Source organism: Ammospiza nelsoni, chromosome 10 (assembly GCF_027579445.1).
Source record: "Ammospiza nelsoni isolate bAmmNel1 chromosome 10, bAmmNel1.pri, whole genome shotgun sequence".
NCBI classification, from domain to species: Eukaryota; Metazoa; Chordata; class Aves; order Passeriformes; family Passerellidae; genus Ammospiza; species Ammospiza nelsoni.
In genome coordinates, this window is record NC_080642.1 from 21,410,266 (window position 1) to 21,434,949 (window position 24,684).

Genomic DNA, 24,684 nt, shown 5'->3' on the forward strand with positions numbered 1-24,684 from the left:
AAATCAGAGTTATTTCACCCTCCAGAAAGCCATCCTGCCTAGAAGTCACCCATGCAGTTCTCCAGGTGCAGAGGCAGGGATGGAATCAGCTGGCAGGCAGGTTGTTGTTCCCTCTGTGATGCTCAGCACCCCAAGGCTTGGGAAAAGCCTGCTGGGGTGACACCAAGTGCTTTGGGAATACCCACAGTGGTGAAAGAGCAAGTGAGTGCCCTGCCCTGCCTCTGGCTCCTCTCAGTGCCTGCAGGAGCCCAGCACAGTGCCCAGGGACACCCAGATCACCATGGCTGGCTGCTGGGAAAGAGCCAATTTGGCCGCGTTGGCATCTCCTGGCACTTCAGTCAGGTCCCTCTCAGGGGACATCCCATCCCTGCAGGGTTTTCTAATTTCCAACCTAATCTACCTCTCTCCAGGCTCACTGAGACTTAATATAACACTGGCAACCACCCATGAGCTCATCCTTCTCCCAGGGAGCAGATCTGTGCTGAGCAGGGAGCAGATCTGTGCTGAGCCGAACAAAAAAATCATCCTGGAAATTTCTTCTGGTTTTATGGGGGTTTTATCACCTTTCCTGTGGTCACTGAGAAATAACTGGGCTGTGAAGTGCTTCCCAAGCAGCTGTTTGTCTTTGGAGCAAGAGCTGGGACTGGGGGAGCCTGGGCTCATTTTCATTTTATCTTGACTGCAATGCTCATTGCTCTGCAGTTCCCATTTGTAATCACACGTTCACTAAAATAATCAAGTTATAATTGCTTGGGATTCCTTCTCTCCTACGTCACAGAGCCCAGGAGGGGAAGCAGAGCTACAACTGAGTAAGCAGCCAGCCTTGGCATTGCCTTGGGCCAACATTTCAAGGGAAAATTAACCAGAGTTAAACCAAGAAGAGAGCTGATAAAAATCTCCCAAAATCTGCCCAGGTGACAAAAAGAGATTTTTAACCTCTCCTTTTCTTGTCATACTGAAAAAAAAGCATCTTCTTCTCTGTGAGTGCCCCCAAAATAAGGCTGGATCAGTGCCCATCCTTTGCAGGGCAATGCCCTGGGTGTGCCCAGGGTGTCAGGGAAGGTTCAGCCCCAGTCCCTGCTGGGTTTGGGCTCTGCCAGGGGCAACCAGGGAAAGAGAAGGAATCACTGAGCACAATTTCAGAGCAAGGAATCATGAGTGACTCAGGTTTAGGAAGAACAATTTTTTGCCAGGCAAAATGTAATGGCTTTTTTGGACAGGGATAGAAAACAGGGCTGCAGCTCTCATTAACCCATCAAATGCCTTAATCTGGGGAGTGAGGCTTGGACAGACCTGCCCTTGAGGCTGTTGTGCCAAGGGGCACCTGCAGACACACCTGAGGTTTGGTGGGTGGTGGGGCATCCCAATGGGATGAGCAGAGGGAATATTGGGAAACTGGCAGGGACCAGGGAGGCATCACAAATGCCCAGGGTGGCATCTCCATTCTGGCAGCTTGTCCTTCCTGCTTCTCCAAACTGGGCTTTTCCTCCTGCATGTGCAGAGACAGAGCTCAGAGGCTCCACAGCTCCTGCCAGCCCCCTGGCACATGGGCACTGCCACCCAGCAAAGGGATCCAGCAAAGGGATCCTGCTCCTCCTCATCCTCATGGGCACTGCCAGCCCAGCAAAGGGATCCAGCAAAGGGACCCATCCTGCTCCTCCTCATCCTCACAGCTCCTGCCAGACCCCCTGGCCCCAGCAAAGACATCCTGCTCCTCATCCTCAGGTGTGCAGCATGGTCAGGGCTTTCAGACTCAGAGATCAGTGTAAAGCAGGTCTCCTCCTCCCAAATCTGACCCCAGAGTCCCACTAAGGGAATCAATCTTGGGGGGTGAATCTGCAGCTTCAGTCCTTTTAGGGACTGGGAGTGTGTCAGGACACAGACACATCATCACTGGGGCTTGTGCCTAACCATAATCATTTGGTTTTTCTGCCCTTTTAATTTACTAATTAATCCCTGGAAGGGATACTCACTGGGATGCAGGGAAAGAATGAAACTCTCTCATCTGGGAGTGCTGAGGATTTCACCAATAGCCCTGGCAGAGCAGTCCAGGATCTCAGTGGGCCAGCAGCTTCTCATGATTGAACTGGCCACACTGCCTGGAAAAAATATTCATTCCTCACTCCTGCAGGGCCATTCCCATGGCTGGAAAACCTGTGAGAGCTCCTGGCTGTCTGGAAAGCCCTGGGAGACTGCTGCTGGCTGGAAAGGAGGTAATAAAGCATCCTGAGCGTGTTGCTCCTGTGAGGGCTGGGATCAGCCCTGAGCTGGGAAAGGCATCATCTGCTGTGAGTTTTCTTTTGGGAAAAGGGCTCTGTGTCTACCAGCTGAGCCCTTGCAGGAGGAATTTCACCAGCCCTGGGCAGGTCTCTTCCTGCCCAGCCCAGAGACCATGAGCCCTGGCACCCTGGATGCAGACAGACACGGGTGTCTGGCCAGGAGACTGCTTCATCCTCATCCTCCTCCTCCTCCTCTCACCCGTGTGTTTGACAAACTGCTGTCTCCATGCTGTAGTTGCTAATGATAAAATTCATTTATTATTCATTTCCTACCCTGCCTCCCCCACAGGCTTTCCCTGCTTCCCACCCCAGCCCTGCACTGTGCCCTGAGGCCCCACTTCTCCATCCTCATCCTGGTCCCTAATTCCTGGCATGGAGAAATAAGCCAGAGAGGATGAGGACAGGGCTGGGACACTCAGGGGACAGGAGATGCCTCCTGCTTTAGCCCAGGGCTGACACAGGTTACAGCTCCTGAGGGACATGGCTGGCATGGATGGGAGCAGAGAGCTCAGGCTCCTTTCTCCTGCTCTGGAGTGTGACATTTCTCTGTGCTCTGGCACAGCCCACCATCAGAGACCAGTCAGCTCTTTGAAGGGATGCTCCTCTTTCCCAGGCACAGCTGACAAGTGCCACCATCAGAAGTTAAAGGTTTGACTCAGAGGTCTTTTCCCACCTAAATGATTCCAGGATCCTGTCTCCCCCAAAACTGGTGTGTCTCTGGGGACTCCATCATTCTCAGCATCCCAGCCAAGAGCCCCAACCCTTCTCTCTGGGGTCCCAGCCAGAAGAGAGGGAGGGAAGGTGGGGCTGGGGCTGGAGATATCCCCACATAGAGCAGGAACATCACCTAGGACTGGCACACAGTGAACAGCTGTGCCTGTGGAACCTGCTCCTGTTTCTCTCAAGAAAGTTCAGTCCCAGCTGTCAGTCTCCTTCTCCTGCTCTTTTTTTGAAGTTGGAGAGCTACGTGCACAGATCACGTCTCTAATTAATATAAATATAGCAAAACATAAATAATAGACATGCCTGAAATAGTGTCACTCCCAAGCAGGCAGGCAGACGCGTCATGGAAAGAAAATAAAAATGCTTTTTATCTGTTTTGGCATATTTTTTTTGTTTGTTTGTTTTCGGTGGTTTGTTCTGTTCCTGAGGAAAGAGCAACCTTTGCCATGGGTGAAACTGTCTGGAAGTGAGAGACCGAGGTGCAGGGGGAGGGAAGGCCCGCGGAGGAGTGAAATGGGGACTGCGATGGGGATGGGATGAAGATGTGGATGGGGACATAAAAGGGGATTGGGACATGAACGAGAATGAAGATGGGGACGTGTGAGGGGATGGGGACAGGCACGGGGAGCGTAAGGGAGCGTAAGGGCATGGGGAAGCGGGGAAAGCCCCGCCGCCGTGGGGAGGTGGGGATCCATCACCAATGAGTTTCATGGTGCAAACCCGTCTGTCTCCCGCCGCCCCCGCACCGGCTGCTCCCGCCTCGCTGCTCCGGGCGCTGCCCCGGGCCCGCCGGGCTCTTCCCTCCAACTCCTCCTCCTCCTCCTCGTCTTCCTCTCCCTCCCGGCCCGGCCGCCCGGTGCCGGCGGAGGCGGGCGGAGCGGAGCGGGGCGGGCCGGGCCCGTTCGCATCCCCAGCCCCATCCCCATCCCCGCCCCGCCGCGGGAGCGCCGGGCTGAGCAGCGCTGCCAGACACCGCCAGTACCGGAACCGCGGGGCTGAGCCACCCTCCAGGCACCGCCAATCCCGGAACCACCGGGCTGAGCAGCTCTGCCTGGTACCGCCAGCTCCAGAGGCACCGGGCTGAGCGACCCTGCCCGGAACCACCGGGCTGAACAGCTCTGCCCGGCACCGCCAGCCCCGGAACCGCCGGGCTGAGCAGCTCTGCCGGTACCGCCAGCCCCGGAGCCGCCGCCGCCGCCGGTCCCGCCGATGGCACCGCGCTGCCGCCGCCAAGTAAGGGGACAGCGGCCGGGGGACGCGGGGCTGGGCGGGGGGATCCTGTGGGCTCACCCCTTTCAGTCGTGGGGAATCCCCCGGATCCGCTCGGGATTCCCCACCCCACGCGGGAGCGGCTCGGCAGCGCTCGTCGAGCCCCGTGTGCCGCCCTCGGAGCCCGCGACCCTCACCCGAGGCAGCCCCGACCCCTTCCCCGGCGTTTTGGGAGCGGGGCAGTGCTGGGGATGGGGAATTGGGATTCCCTGGTTTGTGGTTCCACTCCTGAGGAAAGCTTCCTGAAGGGTGCAGAGAGGACAGCGTAGCCTTGTCCGCAGGGAGAGGAGGATGGCAACCAGCCCCTAAACCCCCCTACACCACCCTAAACCCCCCTACACCACCCTAAACCACCGTCCCTGGTGTCTCAGCGTGTGTTGGTTCTCAGCCCGGCTATAAAACCACCACAGTGCTTTGGCTGGGCAGAAGAACAGCCCGATGCAGCTGCTCCCGTGTGTTGCCAGGCTGGAAAAGCTCGTTAGTGTCTTTCTTGTTAAGTAGGAATTGCCAGGGCTGTTGGCTTTGGGGGTTTTGGGAGGGCTGAGGCGGTGCTGGTGTGGCTGGCCCGTGGAAGTGGGATGGATGTGACTCGTTCTGCAGGTTGTGTTGGGGGATGAAAGGGGAGAATGATTTTCAAAGCCACCAGGAAGCAGCTTCATCCTGCACTAGTTGTGGTTATAACCCACGGGACTCATGACCACAGGATTTCTGCAGGGAGAGAGAGTCAGAGCTTCCATCTGACAGGTTTGGAGGGGTCCTGTAGTCCTGCGCTTACGTGTGCAAGGTGATGGAATTGGGTTCCTGGGGTGGATCCCAGTCCTTCCAAATGCTGCAGGCCCAGCATTTGCTGCCCTGTCTGGTGTAGGAAAGGGTTTTTCCATGAGACAAGATCTGTTTTGAGTGAAACCTGCAGGTCCAAGGGGAAGGATCTTGCACCAGAGATATCCTAGCTCAGATCCAGTCTGCTCTGAACTCAGCCAGCAAAATTATTCTCTAAAAATCCAGCAGTACTAAGTCAGGAAGTTGTTGGTGTCTCTGGGGGATGAGCTGAGCTGTCCTGGCCCTGGCAGTGGGTGAGTTCCAAGGAAGGCTGTGCTGCCACAGGGTTGAGCCAAGCTCTCCCAGCACCCAGCTGGGAGCTGGTGCAGCCACAGCCCAGCCCTGGGGCTGGAGGGCTGGCTGCAGACACCCACCTTTCCCTGTGTCACTGGTGCCTGGATGCTCTGGGCACCCCTGCCAGCACCTTTTATCACCCTGGTGCCATTAGGGTGTCCAAAGCAAAGCTGGCGTGAAGCACCTGGACAGCGTGCCTTGCTCTGTGTGGGTGTTGCTCAAAGGGTCAGGGCAATGTCTAGACAGCAACAGGTTTGGAGAATGGAAAAACCCCATCCTGAGTGTCCTCCTGAGCTGGCAAAATGCAGGAAAAGTGCCTTCTCCTGTGGCTGCAGAAAATAGTTTGAGCGTGACTTGGTTGGGGTTTGTTTGCTGCAGTGGGACAGGAGGGATTTATACTCCACCCACCGCCTCAGGGGCCTCTCCCCATCCAACACAAAAATAGGCTGATCTTTCCAAAAGATGGTGGGGGAGGCCTGGAAAATGCCATTCCTGCAGGGACCTGCCATGCTTGTGCCCCAGGAGATGTGGCACGTGACTGTGGCTTCTGCAAGCCCGGGCAGGGAGGCAGGGATGAGCCCAGCATCACTCCCTGCTGTATCCCACTGCTGCCAGGGAGCTCTGCATGTGTGTGTGAGCTCAGCCTCCTCCTGCCACCTCCTGCAGCTCAAGGAGCCCATGGTTTCCTTCCCAAAGGGCATCTGGAGCAGGAATCTCCTGTGGGGCAGGTGCTTCAGCCCCATCCACACGTTTCCTGTGGAGCTGATGGGAGGCTGGAGGCTCTGCCAGCACCTGGGAGCTGCCAGCCCAGCCCGTTGTCTGTGGTGCTGTGCCCTAACGTGGGCAGAGTTGGGTCCCCATTGGCAGGGAAGATGAAACAGGAAAGCCTTATAAATATGATTGATTGTCTGGCAAAATATTTTGAGAATATAGAAACTATAAGCGAGACTGAAATGAAAGCAAGCTTTGAGATCCTTTAGTTACTGAACAACTGGAAAACAATGGTGTGGCTGGCTGAAGGCAATCCCCTTTTGATGGAACAACACCCTCTGCTTGCAGACAGCTCCAAGGGTCAGAGCAGACCCTACAGCTTGGCAGAAGGGGCCCAAAGAGGAGTTTTTAGGGTTTAAAATGTAGCACAGTATGGTAATGTAGTGATTCTTATAGGCTGTATAGTATATGCTATGGGATGCTATAGGATTTATATATTGTACTAAATTAGTTAGTGAAAATCAGAATATTCAACACAAAAGATGATTTATTGTATGATAACGAGAACTTCGCTCTCTTAGCTCTTACCCTTTTTACTCTCTTATTCTTTTGCTCTCTTACCCTTTTACTCTCTTACCCCTTTACTCTCTTACCCCCTCAACCTCTCTACCCCTCTTTTCTCTCGGGCCTGCTCTGAGCTGTGTTTGGCAGCTCCCAGCAGGGCCCTGCACCCAGGCCCTTTGCAATAACCCCAAGTTCTGACCTGGCTGCAGAGATCTCTGCTCTCTGTCTGTCCCGATCATGCTACCCCTGACGCTCTGACACCCATCAGTAGCTGTGGCCCTGGGGGACAGGTGGGTGGCAGTGGGACAAGGCTCCCAATGCCACGGTGATGCCAGAGCTCTGTGCTCTGCATGAGGAGCTGGATCTTCCATCCACAGCAGCACCTGGAGCTGGGGAAGATGGCTCCCAGAGCTGGGAAAACAGCTCCTCTGCCATCCCACTGCTTCTGCTGCTGGGATTCCCCATCCATGAACACCAGAGGTGCCCAGGGGCAGCCCTTTCTGAGGGACATGGGCTGTGGCCTGGTCCTCTCTGGTGTCCAGGCTCCAGTCACCACTGTGGGCCGGCCATGGCTCACTCCAGCCTGGCATTTCATTTCTCCGTTGATGCATTTCAGGCCCTACATGGCTGCGCCCTGGCTCCCACAGAGCTGCACCCATCCCCGCTCCCAGCAACTCCTCTTCCATCCCTGCATCTGCCAGGATGTTCCAGCAGCTCCCCAAGTGCTCCAGCCCTGCTCATTCCCTCCCAGGAAGGTTTGGCAGGCCCCAGGGTCTCCCCTGTCCTGTCCATCCTCCCCCATTGTGAGTCAGGGCCCGCCGGTGAGCGCCTCCAGGCAGGGTAACCCGGTGTTATTTGTAACACTAGTAGGGAGCTATTTTTAGAGAGAGGCAAATTTGATTTAATAGAACATAATTTGCCGCTGACAATTCAGAGGGCGGCCAAACGAGGAGCAGCTGGATTCCTGAGGAGGCTTTTTCCTGCCCTTCCTGAAAGCCGAGGCTGACGTGCCACCAGTGGCATTTGTTATTCCAGCAATTGCTGGGGGAAAGCCCCTTGGGATGGCCCAATTAGCTCTGCTATGCTTTCCTTCTGGAGCTTTGTGCTACCCCATCACCCACCAGTAAAAGAAGCCAGGGATGTTTTTGCTGCCCTCAGTGCCCCCAGATTCCTCTGAGGAGCTGGAGCCAGCCAGGTCCCCCCCTTTGCCTTTTCTTCTGCACTCTCAGCCTCTCCTTGGATAAGTTTAGGATAAAAAAGAGGTTCTGATCAAATCAAACAGCTTGTGTGCCGGGAAAGTGGAGTCTGTGTGTGCTCCTGGGCATTTCTTACAGGCTGAGCTCTTCTGGACTAGCCTTGGAGGTGGTTTGGGACAAACCCATCATCCAGCACAGGAGCTAACACCATATTCTTGCTTATGCTTTCAGCAAGATGAAACTCCCCACAAAACCAAAGACATTGGGTTGTTTTTCCCTAGCCATAGCCCTGCCGTGTCCAGCCTGTCCCCAGTTGGTGGCACGGGACAAGCTGGGGTAGTCACAGGCTGCAGGCAAGCTGCCATGGGGCTGCAGGGCCCCAGTGAGGGTGGGAAGGTAAAATTTTCCCCAGGATTTATGAATTATCCACCAGGAATAACATTCCAGTGAGGGCACTGCCCCCTGTCCTGGCACAGCCCTTCCTGGGCAGGAACAGCCCCTTGAGGGGTCCCCAGAGCCCTCCAGGCAGCTTCAGGGGCAGCCAAGAGGTGCCAGGCCATGGAGGGGTGGAACAAGAGCCCAGTGACTTTGTCCTCCAGGACTAAGGAGGATTGTGGCATTGAACTCTGGCAAACGTGTGGCCAGGCTTTGGTGGGCTCCTCTCTGTGTGCAGCTGGAAAAGCCCTTGGCAGCCACCCAGGCAGCCCTCAGGGGTCACCATCCTCCCCACAGCCCCAAAGAGGGTTTGCTCCCTCCTCTGCCAACACCAGGCTTTACCCATGGGGCCATCTCTTGCCCTGGAGCAGCTGAATGTAGAGCCACAATAGCATTAGTGCAGAAATGTGGGTAAAATCCTGAGGATGGGGACTGAAGTGACTGCTCCTGGTGCACCCCCATATGTGAATATCCCTGGGGACTCTCTGTGGGGTTGGTGTGGCTCCCCAAAATTACTTGTTCCTCTTAATCAAGGGTGTTTTTCTGTGATTGGAAAGGTGCAGCCAGCTGGGGGATGTGGGTGCTCCCCAAGCATCATCCTAAATCCTGGGATCCTTCCCACCTCATCCTTGCTCTGCTTTCTCCAGTCTGTCAGCTTAGGCTGGTGGAAACTGGGAGCCAACATTTAACAGGGAAACAGCCCTAAAATGGAGATCAAACTCCATGGAGAGCAACCACCTCCTCCAAATGCTGCCCTTTGCCTGATGACCAATTTGATTAAATGAAAAAGACTAAAAAATTTTGAAGCTTATAAATGGGTGGGCTGGAGAGAGCCCTTTGGTCAGGGTTTTTCTGTGGCACTGTAGATTTTCATTTACAATGATTCTCTGGAAGTAAACACCAGCTTCAAAGGTGCAGGAGCACGCTGTAAGTTTGTATTCCCTGCTTCCAGTTTTTGCATCTTCTTTAAATAATCGTGCCCTTCCTTCTGCTCCCCTTGCTGGGCTCCCCTGGGAAATGCTGGGGTGTCACAGGCATCTTTTATGGAAAATGCTTTCCTTAGGATTTTTCCTCCTGAGAAACAAAATGTAAAAGAAGATCTGACTCTATGTTTTAGAAGGTTTGATTTATTGTTTTATGATATATATTACATTAAAACTATACTAAAAGAACAGAAGAAAAGGTTTTATCAGAAGATCAGCTAAGAATAAAAAAGAAAGAATGATAACAAAAGTTTGTGGTTTGTGTTCTGTGTCTAAGCTAGCTGGGCTGTGATTGGCCATTAATTACAAACATCCTCATGAGACCAATCACAGATGCACCTGTTGCATTCCACAGCAGCAGATAACCATTGTTTACATTTTGTTCCTGAGGCCTCTCATCTTATCAGGAGGAAAAATCTTAAGGAAATGATTTTTTATGAAAGATGTCTGGACAGGGCAAAGCCCCCTGGCGCCCCATTTCCAAGCTCCCACCACTGAAGGTGACTGTTCCCAGGGACAGCAGGACCCTGTCTCTGCCTCCTGCTGACCCCTCCTCTCTCTCTGTGTCCCCTCCAGGCTGACCAGGTGCCCTGAAGCTCTGGGCTGGCTTCTCCCAGGCTCAGCAGGATGATTCCATCAGTGCCAGTGCCACCCCTGCCCCTCTCCCTGCCGATGTGACCGAGCTCTGCTGGCACCTGTGGCACTGAGGCTGGCACAGAGGCAGTGGCTGGTGGCCCCTGCAGTGTCCCTGCTGCCCAAAGATGAGTGATGGCACGTGGATCTCGCTCAGCCCCGCTGAGTTTGCCCAGCTCCAGCAGTACACAGACTGTGAGTACCCTGGGATGAGAGGGTTGGGTGTGCTGAAAAATCCTGCTGATCTGTGCTGCACTGGTGTCCTACCTTTCCTCAGTGTCCTCCTGGACAACTAGGTGATTCCTTAGGTTTTTATGAAGCCCCTGACCCTCACCTTGGCTGGTTGGGTACCCCTGCCAGCCTGGCTGGGAGGATGGAGCTGAGCTCTGGGGGCTGCACACATGAGCTGGGCTCAGTCCGTCTGAAGGCGGTGGCTCCCACGTTCTCAGCAGAGTGAAATGCCAAGCAGGAAAAGCAGCCTGGCTTTTCCCAAACACACCAGAGCTGCTCCACAGCCTGCTTTGGGCTGCCAGCTCTCTGCAGTAATTTTCCTTAGTGCTTTTGCAGAGCAACACTCTGCTGCAGCTACTGCTGAGGAGAGGAGATGTGCAGCAGCACCAAAGGGGTCCTGGAGCTGGGGGAAGCTGCAGACAGAGCCTGGGTGAGGGCCAGAGGTCCAAAACCAGGTCCTTGAGGTCCAAAACCAGGTCCTTGAGGCCCTGCCTGCCCCAGAGCTGGAGTGTGGGCGTGCTGTTTGCAGCAGAGGATGGAGAAGCAGTGCAGCTCGTGAAGGTGCTGAGAGCAGGGCAGGGTAGGGCAGGAAAACCACAGGGTGAAGGGAGAAGGGTGTGAAATTACAAGGGTGTTGCTTTGCAGAATTGTCATCACCCTGGGGTGAGCAGGCTGGCTGGGAGATGACTGAGAGCCATGGTGAGCTCTCTGAGGCTGTCTTTGGGGATGCTGTACATCAAAATGGGCTGGGGACAAGTTCCTCATGGCCATCCCACCCCAGCCCACCCTGCTGAGAGCTTTTTGGGGCATTGCCTTGCCAAGCAGAATCTGGGAAGGATTTGCTCTTCCCCTCAAAGCAAATGACCTGGCCAGCATGGGGATGGGACAGCTCTGTGCCCTCTTGCTCTCCTCCAAAGAACATTGGGATTATTTTTTCCAAGTGATGCTCCTGCCACACCAGCCAGAGACCTCAGGCAGAGCTGTGTGTGTGCAGTATCCCTCTGTGCATCTCATTCTGCCTCTCTGGAGGATGATGGGCTTTGCTTTCCTCAATCCCAGACCATGGAACACCCTCTGCAATGCTGGCCTCAGAGCACTGATGGCATCTTTCAGTTCCATTAACCAAAGTGTGGCCAGCAAGGCTGCAGCAGGGGCAGCTGCCTTCTCCCATGTAGGATGGCTCAGCACTGGAGAATGGGATTTGGGGGCTCTGAGGATGCCAGGATCTCTCTCCTTGAGTGCCCCAGACATCCCTGGCAGTGGGGACCAGTGCCAGGTTCTGTCCCCAGCACAGGGCTGGGGGGGATCAGAGCCAGCACAGCCACCACGTGCAGAGAGGATTTCCCAGTAATTAACAAGGCTGGAGTGTCTGAGAACCTTTTAATTGCACATGCCCAGGGATGTGTGTGAGGTGAGGGCTGAATGTTCACTCACCTTGATATTTTTTTTTCTGTTTTTCCCTTTTTTTCCCTATTTTGAAATGATGAATGTCCCTCCAGACACTCCAGCCTTAAGGACACTCAGCCAGGGTGTGTGGAAGTTTGCATGGACAAATCCAGTGACAGGACAAGAAGGAATGGCCACAAGCCACACTAGGGGAGGTTCACATTGGATATTCAGGAAAATTTATTCTCCAAAAGGGAAGTCAAGCACTGAACCAGTCTGTCCAGGGCAGTGGTGAAGTCACCATCCCTGGAGTTATTTCAAAGCCATGGAGATGTGGGACATTTCTATCTTAGTGCTGGTTAATGGTTGGACTTGATGACCTTAGAGGGCTTTTCCAACCTAAATGATTCCATGATTCTATGAATACAGTTCTGTTTCTCCCTCCTGGAGATACCAATGGGCATCCCAAGGCAGGCTGTGGGATGAGTGGCCCTGCCAGGGGATGATGAGTGGCCCTGCCAGCAGCCACCTGCACTGGGGCAGGGACATGCAGGGTGTGCTGAGCACGCCAGAGCAGCTGGGACTGGAGTGTGATCCACGCCTTCCTTGCTTTGTTCTGGCTCTGTGTTTATTTTCATACTGGCAAGAGGAAGTTCTCTGTGTATGTAAAGCTCCCAGACCAGCTTTCCATATCTGCCCTGCCCTCTGAAGGTGGAAGGGGAAGCAGGGCATGCCCGGCCTCTTCCCGGCACGGACGGATCCAGAAATTGTACACCCAGCACATAAACCCCTCTGCAGCACCCTGCTGGTGGATGACAGAGGCAGCCCAGCAGGGCCATGCTCAGCAAGGTGCTTTTCTCTCCCCAGACTCCAGCAAGAAGCTGAAGGATGTTCTGGAGGAGTTCCACGGGGACGGTGTCCTCTCGAGGTACAACCCCGAACAGGTACGGCCCCGTGCCCGCTGCTGTCCCCCCGTGCTGCTGGCACCTCCAGCCCCTGCAGCCCCCCCAGCCCAGCTCCCCCAGCTGGGAGCAGCCAGGGGAAGGCAGGGCTGGCTGCTGGCCCCCAGATATCCCCGTGGTTTTGCTCCCAGAACTTCATTCCCCAGCCATCCCCAGACCGTGCCCGCTGCATGGCCATCCCACCTTGCTGAGAGCTTTTTGGGGCATTGCCTTGCCAGGCAAAATCTGGGAGGGATTCACTCTCCTCCTAAAAGCAAATGACTTGGCCAGCATGGGATGGGACAGCTCTGTGCCCTCTTGCTCTCCTCCAAAGCAGGTTGGGATTATTTTTTCCAAGCGGTGCTTTCAGAGGGACCTGTAGGTGTGCCAGCAGGACAGAGCCTTGTGTGGGGCTGTAATCACTGGAATCAAGGCAAAATGAGAAAAACCAGTGGGCTGAGCATGCAAGGAGGGGCACAACGGTACCTTGTGCCCTGTGGGGCTGTAATCACTGCAATCAAGGCAAAATGAGAAAAACCAGTGGGCTGAACATGCAAGGAGGGGCACAAAGGTACCTTGTTATTCCAGGGCACCACAGGACCCTCATTCCAGCTGGGGCCACAAAAGCCATTTAGAAATCATCATCCTCCCACCATGGCACTGCCCAGCAGGGAAGGAGTGGGCACAGAGTCCTCAGGAGGAGGAGGACAGTCCCCATGGGGCTGGGCTGGAAAGTTCCACCGCTCTGCCCTTTCCTGCCACTCTGTGATGGTGTTCACAGGGGTTTTCAGATGAGGGAAGAGATCTGGATGAGGATCTGACTCCATGTTTCAGAAGGCTTGATTTATTATTTTATTATATATATTACATTAAAACTATACTAAAAGAATAGAAGAAAAGGTTTCCTCAGAAGGCTAGCTAAGCTAAGAATAGAAAGGAATGAATAACAAAGGCTTGTGGCTGTCTGAGCCAGCTGACTGTGACTGGCCATTAATTAGAAACAACCACATGAGACCAATCCCAGATGCACCTGTTGCATTCCACAGCAGCAGATAACCATTGTTTACATTTTGTTCCTGAGGCCTCCCAGCTTCTCAGGAGGAAAAATCCTAAGGAAAGGATTTTTCATAAAAAGACATCTGTGACACCACTCCCCCAGCTCCTGCTGTCACCTGGCTCAGCCACACTGGCCTGGGCATTGCTGGGTCCCTTTAGGTTACCCCAGACACTGGGATTTGGGAAAGCTGCAGTTCTGGGGAGGGCTCTGCTGTGCCCAGTGAGGGGGGCCCAGGCCGTGCAGCCCCTCATGGTGACCTGGGCCACCTCCATCCTCCTCCTCCTCTCTCTGCTCCCCAGCCCATCGACTACGAGGGTTTCTGCCTCTTCATGAAGACCTACCTGGAGGCTGACGTGCCCGAGGAGCTCTGCCAGCACCTCTTCACCTCCTTCAAGCGTAAGATCTGCCCAGCCTCCCCCGAGAGCCAGCAGCAGAGCCCTGGAGTGCCCCAGCACAGCACCCTGGGTGAGCCAGCCCTGCCACCCAGCTGGGCACTGGGGCACCACGCTGCCACAGGAATGGAGCTTGGGGGTGGCACCTGAAGGGGTGGCACCTTTGTGCCAATGTTATGGTGTAATCTCAGTGCTTTTATGAAAATATATCTATTTTTTTAATGTTTGCTCTGAGATGTGACTAGAAATAGAGAAAAGTAGGCTTTGGCTTAGGAATAAAGGAAATAACTTCATTAATTTACAATATGAACACACAGAACTTAGAATGAAAACTTTCTAAAACCATTTTTTCCCTTCTAATTTTTAACATAACACAGTGAGACAAAACTTTGGATTTTTAATTTACTATATTACCTTTTAAATAATTGACTCTCAGTTCATTACTACCTTTTAGAGAGTCGATTTTTAGTTTATTAAGAAGAGAGGAGTTTTTTTACTATAGGGTCTTTCAGGAAAAGAGAGAAGTTTTTTTTTTACTATAGGCTTTTTTAGGAAACACAGTTGAAACTTTATGCTTTTATGTTACATGTTTGGAGAACATTTGCTATTGTGACTTTTTTAATGTTTGTTTAGTGTATTTACTACTGTGCATGGACTAGGGCTGCTTTTAGCGTTTTTCTTTTAAGGATGTTTTGCTTAGTTTTAAAAAAGTAACAGTTTTTTATTTTTGGGATGCTAGGTTTTTTTTTAATTTATTTTTTGGGGTTGAGGGGTTTTGAGAACAGAGATTTATTTTTTTTCCTGTGGCATATAGACATATACAGACAGCTCCATCTGTCAGATGGGTTGCCAAGGCTGCTGCAGGGAGGGGTTTCTCCAGGATGCAATGGAGAAAGTGCAGAGGAAAGGACATTCAGAGCCCAAGTCCCTCTGTCAGCATCTCTGTACAGGCTGAGGTGGCCTGTGCCTGTGTCACACGTGCCAGCAGCCACCCTGCACCCAGAGCAGGCTGTGTGTGCCAGGCACCCAGCCCTGCCCGGGTGCATTCCTGGCTGGTGGTGACATCTGCTGAAAGCACCATAAATTGCAAAGGGAAAAGGGAGCACGTCCCCAGCTCTGGCTGGTGATGGAGGAGCACATGCTGCCTGCTCTGAGCACTGTGGGGCTGTCACCCAGGGATGTGGGCACTGCTGGGCCGGGCAGGGGGGACAGGAGGGTAAGGGGGCACTTGTGGTGCCCCTCAGAGAGCCCTGGTGTGACGGTGTTCACAGGAGTTCTTGGATGAGGGAATAGATGAGGATCTGACTCCATGTTTCAGAAGGCTTGATTTATTATTTTATTATATATATTACATTAAAACTATAGTAAAAGAATAGAAGAAAAGGTTCTCATCAGAAGGCTAGCTAAGAATAGAATAGCAAAGAATCATAACAAAGGCTTGTGGCTCGGACAGAGAGCTGAGCTAGCTGACTGTGATTGGCCATTAATTAGAAACAACCACATGAGACCAATCCCAGATGCACCTGTTGCATTCCACAGCAGCAGATAATCATTGTTTACATTTTGCTCCTGAGGCCTCCCAGCTTCTCAGGAGGAAAAATCCTAAGAAAAGGATTTTTCATGAAAGATGTCTGTGGCACCTTTCTGGGGCTGGAATGCCTGGGGCTGGAATGCCTGGGGCTAGCAGAGAGGGCACAGGGTGAGCACCCAGCACCAGTTCCTGTAGGTAGGGACATGGACACTGTGGTGTCACACTGCCCCTGGGCATGTCTGCTTGCAGGGATCAATGGGAAAAGCCTTCGAAGTGCCCTGGGACGAAACACTCCAGAGCCCAAGGGCAACACAGCCGAGCCCCAGCCAGCATCCCTCACCCTGGCATCCATCCCCAATGCCTCCCCCAGCTGGTCCAGATCATCCTCCCAGAAATCCACCACTGGCACCACCTCTGCCCACAACTCCTCAGGCTCCTCCAAGATCTCCTCCGTCTCTCTGCTCAACCCTCAGTCACCAGGTGAGCTTTGCTGGGGCTCCACAGGGACACTGGGGCAGTGACAAGTGACAAGCCCTTCCCAGCTTCTGGGCAAGTCCCCAGCATTGTGGCAGTGACCTCCCAAACTCAGTGGGTTCTGGGCATCCTGGCAAACTCAAGTTACAGATCCCATCCCACAGAGCCCCCATAATTACCTGGCAGCACATTGTAGCGAGGGGGAAATGGGCAGTGAGTCACAGCTGCCCCTTGCCCCAGCCCCTGAGGAAAGGCTCCTTTGCCAGGAGCATCCCTCCTGCCCTTGGCACGGGCATCAGTGAGCCTGGGCTGTCCTGGCACCCTGGCAAGCTGCCTTGCTGCCCACTGAGCTTCTTCCTCCCTCTGGGTGCATGGTTGTGCCCATCAGGACACGTTTCCATGGGCTCCAGCTGCCCATCCTGCCCATGGCTGCAGTGATGGAGGTGTGGCAGTCTGCTGTATTTGAGAGGACTCCCATGGCAGGGAGGAAGGATTGATTAATCTGACTCCATGTTCTCAGAAGCCTAATTTATTATTTTATGATACTGTATTATATTAAAGAATGCTATACTATACTAGAGAATACAGAAAGGATACTTACAGAATGCTAAAAAGATAATAATGAAAGCTCGTGACTCTCTCCAGAGTCCTGACACAGCTTGGCACTGATTGGCCAAAGAATCAAAACAACTCACAGCAGAATCCAACAAAACAATCACCTGTGGATAAACAATCTCCAAACATATTCCACATGAGCAAAACAGAGGAGAAGCAAATGAGATAAAAATTGTTTTCCTTTTCTCTGAGGCTTCTAAGCTTCCCAGGAGAAAAAGGGATTATTTTAGAGAATGTGAATGCCATGGGAGTCAGCACCACAAGGACTGAGTGGCACTGGCCAGCCTTGAGCCTGTGATGGCACCAGCCCCAAATCTGCTTCATGCCCCCAGGCCTGCAGTGGCACCCGGCCCCAAGTGCCTTTTTCATCCCCATTCCTTTGTCCCCTCTGTGTCCCAGCCCTGCCCTGTGGTGACACTCAGTCCCACACTGAATGGGTCCCTCCCCCAGAGTTCCCATGTCCCCCCGGTGACAATTCCCGCTCCAGTGTCATCCCTGTGTGTGGCCTCTGTCCCTGCCCACAGGCACGAAGAACGTGGAGAAGAGGTTGCCCTTCAGCCTGAGGAAAGGCTCCAGCTCCCTGAAGGCCACCCCTCCTCCTCCTCCCACCCCTGTGGCCCAGGTGGTGCACCTGAAGGACATTGTCTGCTACCTGTCCCTGCTGGAGAGGGGACGAGCCGAGGACAAGCTGGAGTGTGAGTGTCACCCTGGCCTGGGGAGGGGACCAGGGGCTCAGGGTGTCACCTGCGGGGGGGTCTGGCTGCTCCTGTCCACTTGGGAAAAACCCTCAGCATCCCCTTCTGCTCCTGCCTGTGTCTGTACTACTTGTGTGGAAGTTTGCATGGACAAATCCAGTGATAGGACAAGAAGGAATGGCCACAAATTACACTAGGGGAGCTTCAGATAGGATATTCAGGAAAATTTCTTCTCCAAAAGGGAAGTCAAGCATTGAACCAGGCTGTCCAGGGTAGTGGTGAAATCACCATCCCTGGAGTTATTTCAAAGCCATGGAGGTGTGGGACATTTTTATCTTAGTGCTGGTTAATAGTTGGGCTTGATGCTCTTAGAGGGCTTTTCCAACCTAAATGATTCCATGATTCTGTGAATACAGTTCTTTTTCTCCCTCCTGGAGATACCAATGGGCATCCCAAAGCAGGCTGTGGGATGAGTGGCCCTGGCAGGGGGTGCCAGCAGCCACTGGGGCAGGGACATGCAGGGTGTGCTGAGCACAGTGTCTGCCCAAGGGGCCTTGATTCTCCACAGCTCTGGGGTCCCATCTCAGCCTGGCTGAGCCAGCATAGTGCTGCTCCCACCCTGGAGCTCCAGCAGCCTGGAACAGGGTGTCTGGGGCAGCCTGGGTGCCCTGGGGCTGGGCTCTCATCATCATCACCGTCTCTCCTCCCCAGTTATGTTTCGCCTCTACGACACCGATGGAAATGGGCTCCTGGACAGCTCGGTGAGCCTTCCCTTGGGACACAGGGAAGGGGCTGGGAATATGGGTATCCCCTGCCCTGCTGAGGGGCTGCACAAAGGGGCAGGGGTGTGGGGAGGGAGGAGGAAAGCAGCAGCTGGGCTGCAGAGCTGGGGATGACATGGCAGCTCCGCTGCATCCAGCACGAGCTGGGGAAAAATCCACCCACCAAGAGCTGTAGCACTACATCAGGTCATGGTGTTTGAGGGAAGAAAAAAAATCATGCACAGCTCCTTCTGCTATGATGTTTTTTTCTTTGTTCTTTGGGTATTGCCTGTGAAACCTGCTGCAAATGAATCTGGTTTTTCAGAATAGTTCTTCCCAAGGAAAACCCTTTATAGATTTTCTTGCAGGGCAGAAGGCCCTGAAAAAAAAGGAGCATCCATTGAGGACTGGGGTGTTGCTGCCCCTCCTATGTGGGCATTTTGGGATGTAGAACCTGGGGGCTTGGGGCTGGACACTCTGCTGATGCCTGGAGCCATCCCTAACCCTGAGCACTGTTTTCTGTGTGTGACTTTAGGAGCTGGATCGTATCATCAACCAGATGGTGCATGTGGCTGAGTACCTGGAGTGGGACTCCACCGAGCTGAAGCCTGTGAGTGCTGGGGCTGGGGGCACCAGGGGCAGCTCCAGGGGCTCTCAGCCAGAGCCCTGGGTGCCATCACTGTCCCACACACCACATTTTGTGTCCCCCTCCAGATCCTGAAGGCCATGATGGAGGAGATAGACTACAACCACGATGGCACTGTGACGCTGGAGGAGTGGATCCGGGGTGGCATGACCACCATCCCCCTGCTGGTCCTGCTGGGCATGGAGACAGTGAGTGTCCCTGAGGACACCTGGTCCAACCTACCCCCAGCAACCAGCCATGCACTCATAGAACACCCCACAGCCCCTGCTGACACCGCCACCCTGCCCCCTTCACCCCCAAACCTTTCCAAGTTATTTTTGAGCTGCTGTGCCCAAGCAGGCTGGGCTTGCTCCTTGCTATTGCAGTGCATTCTAGTTTGATGAACATTTAATCAAAGCCTAAAATGAGAAGGTCACAGTCACAGCTGCCCCTTGCCCCAGCCCCTGCCAGCCCCTGAGGAAGGGCCCCTCTGCCAGGAGCATCCCTTCTGCATTTTAGATACCTAAAATGGCATTTCAGATACCTAAAATGGCATCTCCTCTTGTAGAGTGAGCCTTAAAGAGCAAAGGTGGGGCTGTAGGGACCTCCTTTATTTCTGTCTTGTTTTTCCATCCTTTTGGCCTTCATTTCTTTCAAGTGCATCCCTGGCCATCAGGGAATAATTTGCAGGGAAAGAAGGTTTTGCTCATGGTTTCCCTGTAGAGGTGGGATGGTGGACAGGCTTTCTGGCAGAAAAAATCAAGAAAGCAGGGCATTTTAGCTGGCTCCTGCAAAGGACTCATGCCTGGCCCCAGTTTGTGCTTTTGTCACCCCTTGGTGGCAGTGGTGGCTTGGCCCCAAATGTGAAGTCACCTTCCTGTCAGCTGCCAAGATCTTCCCAGTGGCTGGGCTGTGCCAGGGCAGTGGTGAAGTCACCATCCCTGGAGGTATTTCAAAGCCATGGAGATGGGGGACATTTCTGTCCTTGTGCTGGTTAATGGTTGGACTTGATGATCTTAGAAGGCTTTTCCAACCTAAATGATTCTGTGATTCCATGAATACATTCCTATCTCTCCCTCCTGGAGATACCAACTCTGTGGGAGCTGGAGCTGGATGTGCCCAGGGGGATGCAATGCCAGTGATGCTCTGGGGAGCACCAAGAGAGAAGGAAATGGGGAGCCCATGATCCTGCCAGGAGCAAACTCCCAGAAACACCATGGGGGTTTTAGGGGGGAAAAAAATTATTACAATGATGGGCTGAGGGTGCTGGGACTCTTGGCAGCAGGGGAGTGACCTCCACCCTCCACTTTCTTGCCCTGCAGAACGTGAAGGATGATGGGCAGCATGCCTGGAGGCTGAAGCACTTCAAGAAACCTGCCTACTGCAACTTCTGCCGCACCATGCTGCTGGGGGTGCGCAAGCAGGGCCTCTGCTGCTCCTGTGAGTCCTGGCCAGAAGGCTGCACTCCCAGTCTGCTGGCTCCTGCCACAGCCAGTGCTGCCCTGGGGATGGAGGATTGGTCCCTGTTAGTGCTGAGCCCCATGGGTGTTGCAGGCTAAGCGGGGAGGGGGCAGTTGCCATGCTGGGGAGCGATGCCGACCATTTCCTTGGTGGCACTTGGGGTGGTGGTGCCCTGGTGGTAACAGCTGGACTGAAACTGAAATGATTTCAAACCTAAATGATTCTGTGCCTTTATGATTTTCTCTCTCACCAGTCTGCAAGTACACGGTCCATGAGAGATGTGTGTCCAAAGACATTGCTTCCTGCATCAGCACCTACGTTAAATCCAAGAAAAACACAAGTGTGAGTAGCAGCTGGTGCATTTCTGAGCCACTGGGTGTCCTGGTCTCCTGCTCTGCCTTCCCCTGGGTTTTGCTCCTCATATCCTAGGCAGCAGTTCATGGGCATTGCCAGCATCCAGAGCCTTGCAGGATGCACCCCATCCCCAGTCCCCAGGCATCCACACCACCCCCAGCTCCAAGATTTGCACAGGGGCAGGGTTGGATCAGCAGCATCCTGCAGGACAAGCTGCCAAAATCCTGATGGACACCCTTAGCAGGAGGGAGGTGCCTGTGGGTCAGTGGGTGCTGTGCCACCGTGTCCCCGTGCCTTGCAGGTGATGCAGCACACCTGGATCGAGGGCAACTCTCCTGCCAAGTGTGACAGATGTCACAAGAGCATCAAGTGCTACCAGGGCATCACTGGCCTGCACTGTGTCTGGTGCCAGATAACGGTGAGTACCCGGGGCTGGGTACACCCTCAGTGCCTGCAAGGCCAGCTCTGGGCTCCTGCTCAGGGCAGGGCAGGTGTCCTCTGCTCCATGTCCCTTCCTCCCACCCCTGCAGCTCCACAACAAGTGTGCCTCCCATGTGAAGCCAGAGTGTGATGGGGGCCCGCTGCGGGACCACATCCTGCTCCCATCCTACATCTGCCCAGTCGTCCTGGTAAGTGCACCCCTTGTCCTGGTAAAGTGTCCTGGTGAGTGCCCCCCTTGTCCTGGTAGAGTGCCCTCCTTATCTTGTAAAGTGTCCTGGTAAATTCCCCTCCTTTTCCTGGTGAATTCCCCCCCTTGTCCTGGTAAATTCACCCCCTTGTCCTGGTATATTCCCCCCTTGTCCCGGTGAGTGTCCCCTTTGTCCTGGTGAGTGTCCCCCTTGTCCCGGTGAGTGTCCCCCTCCTCCCTGCCAGTGATGGGGACCCAGCAGGTCCCTGCTGAGGCTGCTGTGCCTGCCCTGGCTGCTGGCACTGCCTCGTGGGCAGGGTGGGCACCCACTCCTCGGTTCCCAAAGGACAGGCAGTCCCACTGCCGGCGCTCCGAGAGCGACTCCCCTGCCAGCACCAGCCCCGAGGACAGCCAGGCCTTCAAGTTCAACTCCACCACCGTGGATGGCCAAGGGCTGCAGGTGGGTTCCAGGTGCTGCAGGTGAGCTGTGCCACTGAAAACTGCACAGGTTGAGGAATTCACAGGTGCCTTTTCTGCCCCCCAGATCAGCCCCCAGCCCGGGACGCACCCGCTGCTCGTGTTTGTGAACCCCAAGAGTGGAGGAAGGCAAGGGGAGCGGTAGGTGGGGTCCTGCTGGGCATCCCTCCTGGTGTGGGAATCACCTTCATGCTGTTAGAAATGAGTACTCCAATTTAATAATTAAGGAGGCTTATTAAATAATAAAAGTATTAATTTGGAAAAAGCCACAAGCAATTTCGACTCTGAGCCAGGCAGTCAGAGTTGGGGAAACCCAGGATTTGGCTTCTATTGCACCAAATCCCCGTGGGTGTCCAAATGTCATTTCTAATGTCTATTTCTAAACTAAAAATGTCATTTTTCATTTTATACAGTCTTTTGGGCTCTGGAAGGGGCTTCTCTTTAGCATATTTTTGCATATTATCATAGTTTTTCTTTTGTGCTGCTGTGTTTCCTGGTGGATAACTGCTGGAATCCTGTCAGTGAAAACTTTTTGGGATAAACTTCTGATGATGCCTATCAAATACATCCTGCTGAGGTCTTGTCAGATGAAAAAAATCCCTTGAAATATCCTTCCCTGGAGACAGTCATCCTCCTGGTGTTTGAATTTCTATCCTTATCACTTACCTCATTACTGCCTGTTGCCCGACGCTGGTATTAGTACACAGAATGCTGTGTTTTTAAATTTCCCTTGGCAGTAATTATTTTATAACATATGTTACAGATTATTTTATAACATAAATTACATCCCTGCTGTCTCTCTCCTGCCAGGGTGCTCCGGAAGTTTCACTACCTGCTCAACCCACGCCAAGTGTACAACCTGGACCGTGGCGGGCCCACGCCAGGGTAAGGAGCTGCTGCAGGGGATCCTGTCAGGAAAATTCATCCACAAACACCACAGCTTTATGTCCAAAAAGGAGACAGAGGAGTCCTTTTGGCTTTATTCCAATAAAGGGAGAGGCCATGGGGCATTCCCCTGGGGTCTCTCAAATTTTTGGAGGATGCAGCCTCCTTTTTATCCCAATTTCCCAGCCACATTTCCCTTCTCTCTTTCCCCATTGGCTGAGGTACTTGAGAGGTTCAGATTTCCCAAAACACCTGATACCAAAGATTCCCCTCTAATGTATAAAAACCCTCCCTTTTAATTTTTAATTCTTATGGAATTTAGGGATTTCTTTCTTCCCCATTGTTTCTTTCATCTCTCAATGTCTAATTTCATTTATCAACAAACCTAAAGTTTATTTGTAAAAGTAAATATATTTTTCCATTCATCAATCAGTGGAATCCTTCCCGTTGCTTCTTTTATCTTCCAGAGTTAGTTTTATCTACCAGCAGACCCACAGCTTGTTTGTAAAGACAAATCTGCTATGTCTCTCAATCCTGTGCCCCCTCTCTCACATCACCCCTTGTCTCTCCTGGCTGTCCCCAGGCTGAATTTCTTTCGTGACACCCCAGATTTCCGTGTGCTGGCCTGTGGAGGGGATGGCACAGTGGGTTGGATCCTGGACTGCATAGGTGAGCCAGGCTCAGCTGTGTTCCTGCTGAGCATCATCCTCCTGCATCCTTGATGGTGTGCCTAAGATTCCTCAAATTCCCCCAGAGAAAGTGGGGTGGGGATTGTGAAAAACACCGATCACTTGTTTTTAAAATTTTAGAAGTTTCATAGTAATAAAATGTTATAAAAATAGTAATAAATAGTTATAAATAGTTATAAAATAGTAATATAACTACAGTAATCATAATTTGGATTAGGACAATATGAGACAATAAAAACAAAGATTTACAGACAGTCCAGGTACCTTTTTCTGGGCAGCATAAGCCCAAAAAAGGACACACATTAACAGAGGATTAACCCTTAAAAGCAATAACCTGTTGCATATTCATATACCTCATACATGATGCATAAATTCTATTCAAAGACAGGATTCTGTCAGGTCAGTGTCATCTTCTTCCTCTGAATCCTGACAGTGTCATCCTACCTGAGCGAGGTGGGAAGAAGTTCATATCTCCTGATAATGGAGCAGTAAATTCTCTTTCTCTGAAAGACTCAGGTGTCCTGTGGCTGCTATCTCAGTGCAAGTCCTTTCTTCAGACAAAAAATATCCTACATAGCACAGTTTCTATTTTAACCTTTTGTTACAACCTAAAACTATATTTAACACACTACTTATGAGAATTAATACAGCATCAGTTTCTAACACAAGACATATAACATTCATTTTAATATTTGCGAAAAGCCAATCATAAAATGCGCGTTTTTCACAGTGACCCTTAGCCAGCAGCATCATTCCAGGGACACAGGGAGGAGCAGGGAATGAGCTTTGCCAGCCCCAACACTCTCTTTTCTCTTCTCCCTTGCCCTGCAGATAAGGCCAACCTGGTGAAGCACCCGCCGGTGGCCGTGCTGCCCCTGGGGACAGGCAATGACCTCGCTCGGTGCCTGCGCTGGGGAGGAGGTGAGCACAGCCCTTGGGAACCCTCAGCATGGCCATCCCCAGGGCAGAGAGGGCTCCCGGGCTGCTGGGGTGCAGTTCAGAGCTGCATCTGAGCCTGGTGCCTCTAAATCCTTCCAAAAAGAGCAGCTGCTGCTTTCTGAACCCTCCATAGCTGGGTGTGGGAGCGTCAGGGGGTAGCACGGTGGGGATGGACGGAGATGAGAGATCTCTGCAGCCAGGTCAGGAACTTGGGGTTCATTGCAAAGGGCCTGGGTGCAGGGCCCTGCTGGGATTTGGGGTTTATTGCAAAGGGCCTGGGTGCAGGGCCCTGCTGGGATTTGGGGTTTATTGCAAAGGGCCTGGGTGCAGGGCCCTGCTGGGATTTGGGGTTTATTGCAAAGGGCCTGGGTGCAGGGCCCTGCTGGGAGCTGCCAAACACAGCTCAGAGCAGGCCCGAGGGAAGAGAGGGGGAGAGAGGGGGAGAGAGGGTAAGGGAGTAAAAAGGGTAAGGGAGTAAAAAGGGTAAGAGAGTAAAAGGGTAAGAGAGCAAGATTCCCATTATAATACAGTAAATCTTCTTCTGTGTTGAATATTCTGATTCTCACTAACCAATCTAGTACAAGATACAAATCCTACAGCATTTCCATACAGTGTATAAGAATCATTGCATTGCCAT

At 52.9% G+C, this 24,684-nt stretch overlaps 1 protein-coding gene across 1 annotated transcript in view; it reads left to right on the top strand.

The window, feature by feature from the left end:
* The first annotated feature begins 4,017 nt into the window (after nucleotides 1–4,017).
* Nucleotides 4,018–24,684, top strand: part of LOC132077415 (diacylglycerol kinase beta-like) — a 30,746-nt gene continuing 10,079 nt past the window's right edge. The window contains exons 1-18 of the mRNA XM_059479114.1: nucleotides 4,018–4,235; nucleotides 9,850–10,101; nucleotides 12,391–12,467; nucleotides 13,821–13,986; nucleotides 15,694–15,924; nucleotides 17,058–17,228; nucleotides 17,940–17,989; nucleotides 18,525–18,599; nucleotides 18,704–18,823; nucleotides 19,937–20,054; nucleotides 20,329–20,417; nucleotides 20,731–20,847; nucleotides 20,960–21,058; nucleotides 21,404–21,517; nucleotides 21,602–21,675; nucleotides 22,345–22,419; nucleotides 23,003–23,088; nucleotides 23,940–24,029. Coding sequence (XP_059335097.1) covers nucleotides 10,035–10,101; nucleotides 12,391–12,467; nucleotides 13,821–13,986; nucleotides 15,694–15,924; nucleotides 17,058–17,228; nucleotides 17,940–17,989; nucleotides 18,525–18,599; nucleotides 18,704–18,823; nucleotides 19,937–20,054; nucleotides 20,329–20,417; nucleotides 20,731–20,847; nucleotides 20,960–21,058; nucleotides 21,404–21,517; nucleotides 21,602–21,675; nucleotides 22,345–22,419; nucleotides 23,003–23,088; nucleotides 23,940–24,029 — 1,819 coding nt within the window. The 5' untranslated portion in view covers nucleotides 4,018–4,235; nucleotides 9,850–10,034. The remainder of the gene's footprint in view (nucleotides 4,236–9,849; nucleotides 10,102–12,390; nucleotides 12,468–13,820; nucleotides 13,987–15,693; nucleotides 15,925–17,057; nucleotides 17,229–17,939; nucleotides 17,990–18,524; nucleotides 18,600–18,703; nucleotides 18,824–19,936; nucleotides 20,055–20,328; nucleotides 20,418–20,730; nucleotides 20,848–20,959; nucleotides 21,059–21,403; nucleotides 21,518–21,601; nucleotides 21,676–22,344; nucleotides 22,420–23,002; nucleotides 23,089–23,939; nucleotides 24,030–24,684) is intronic.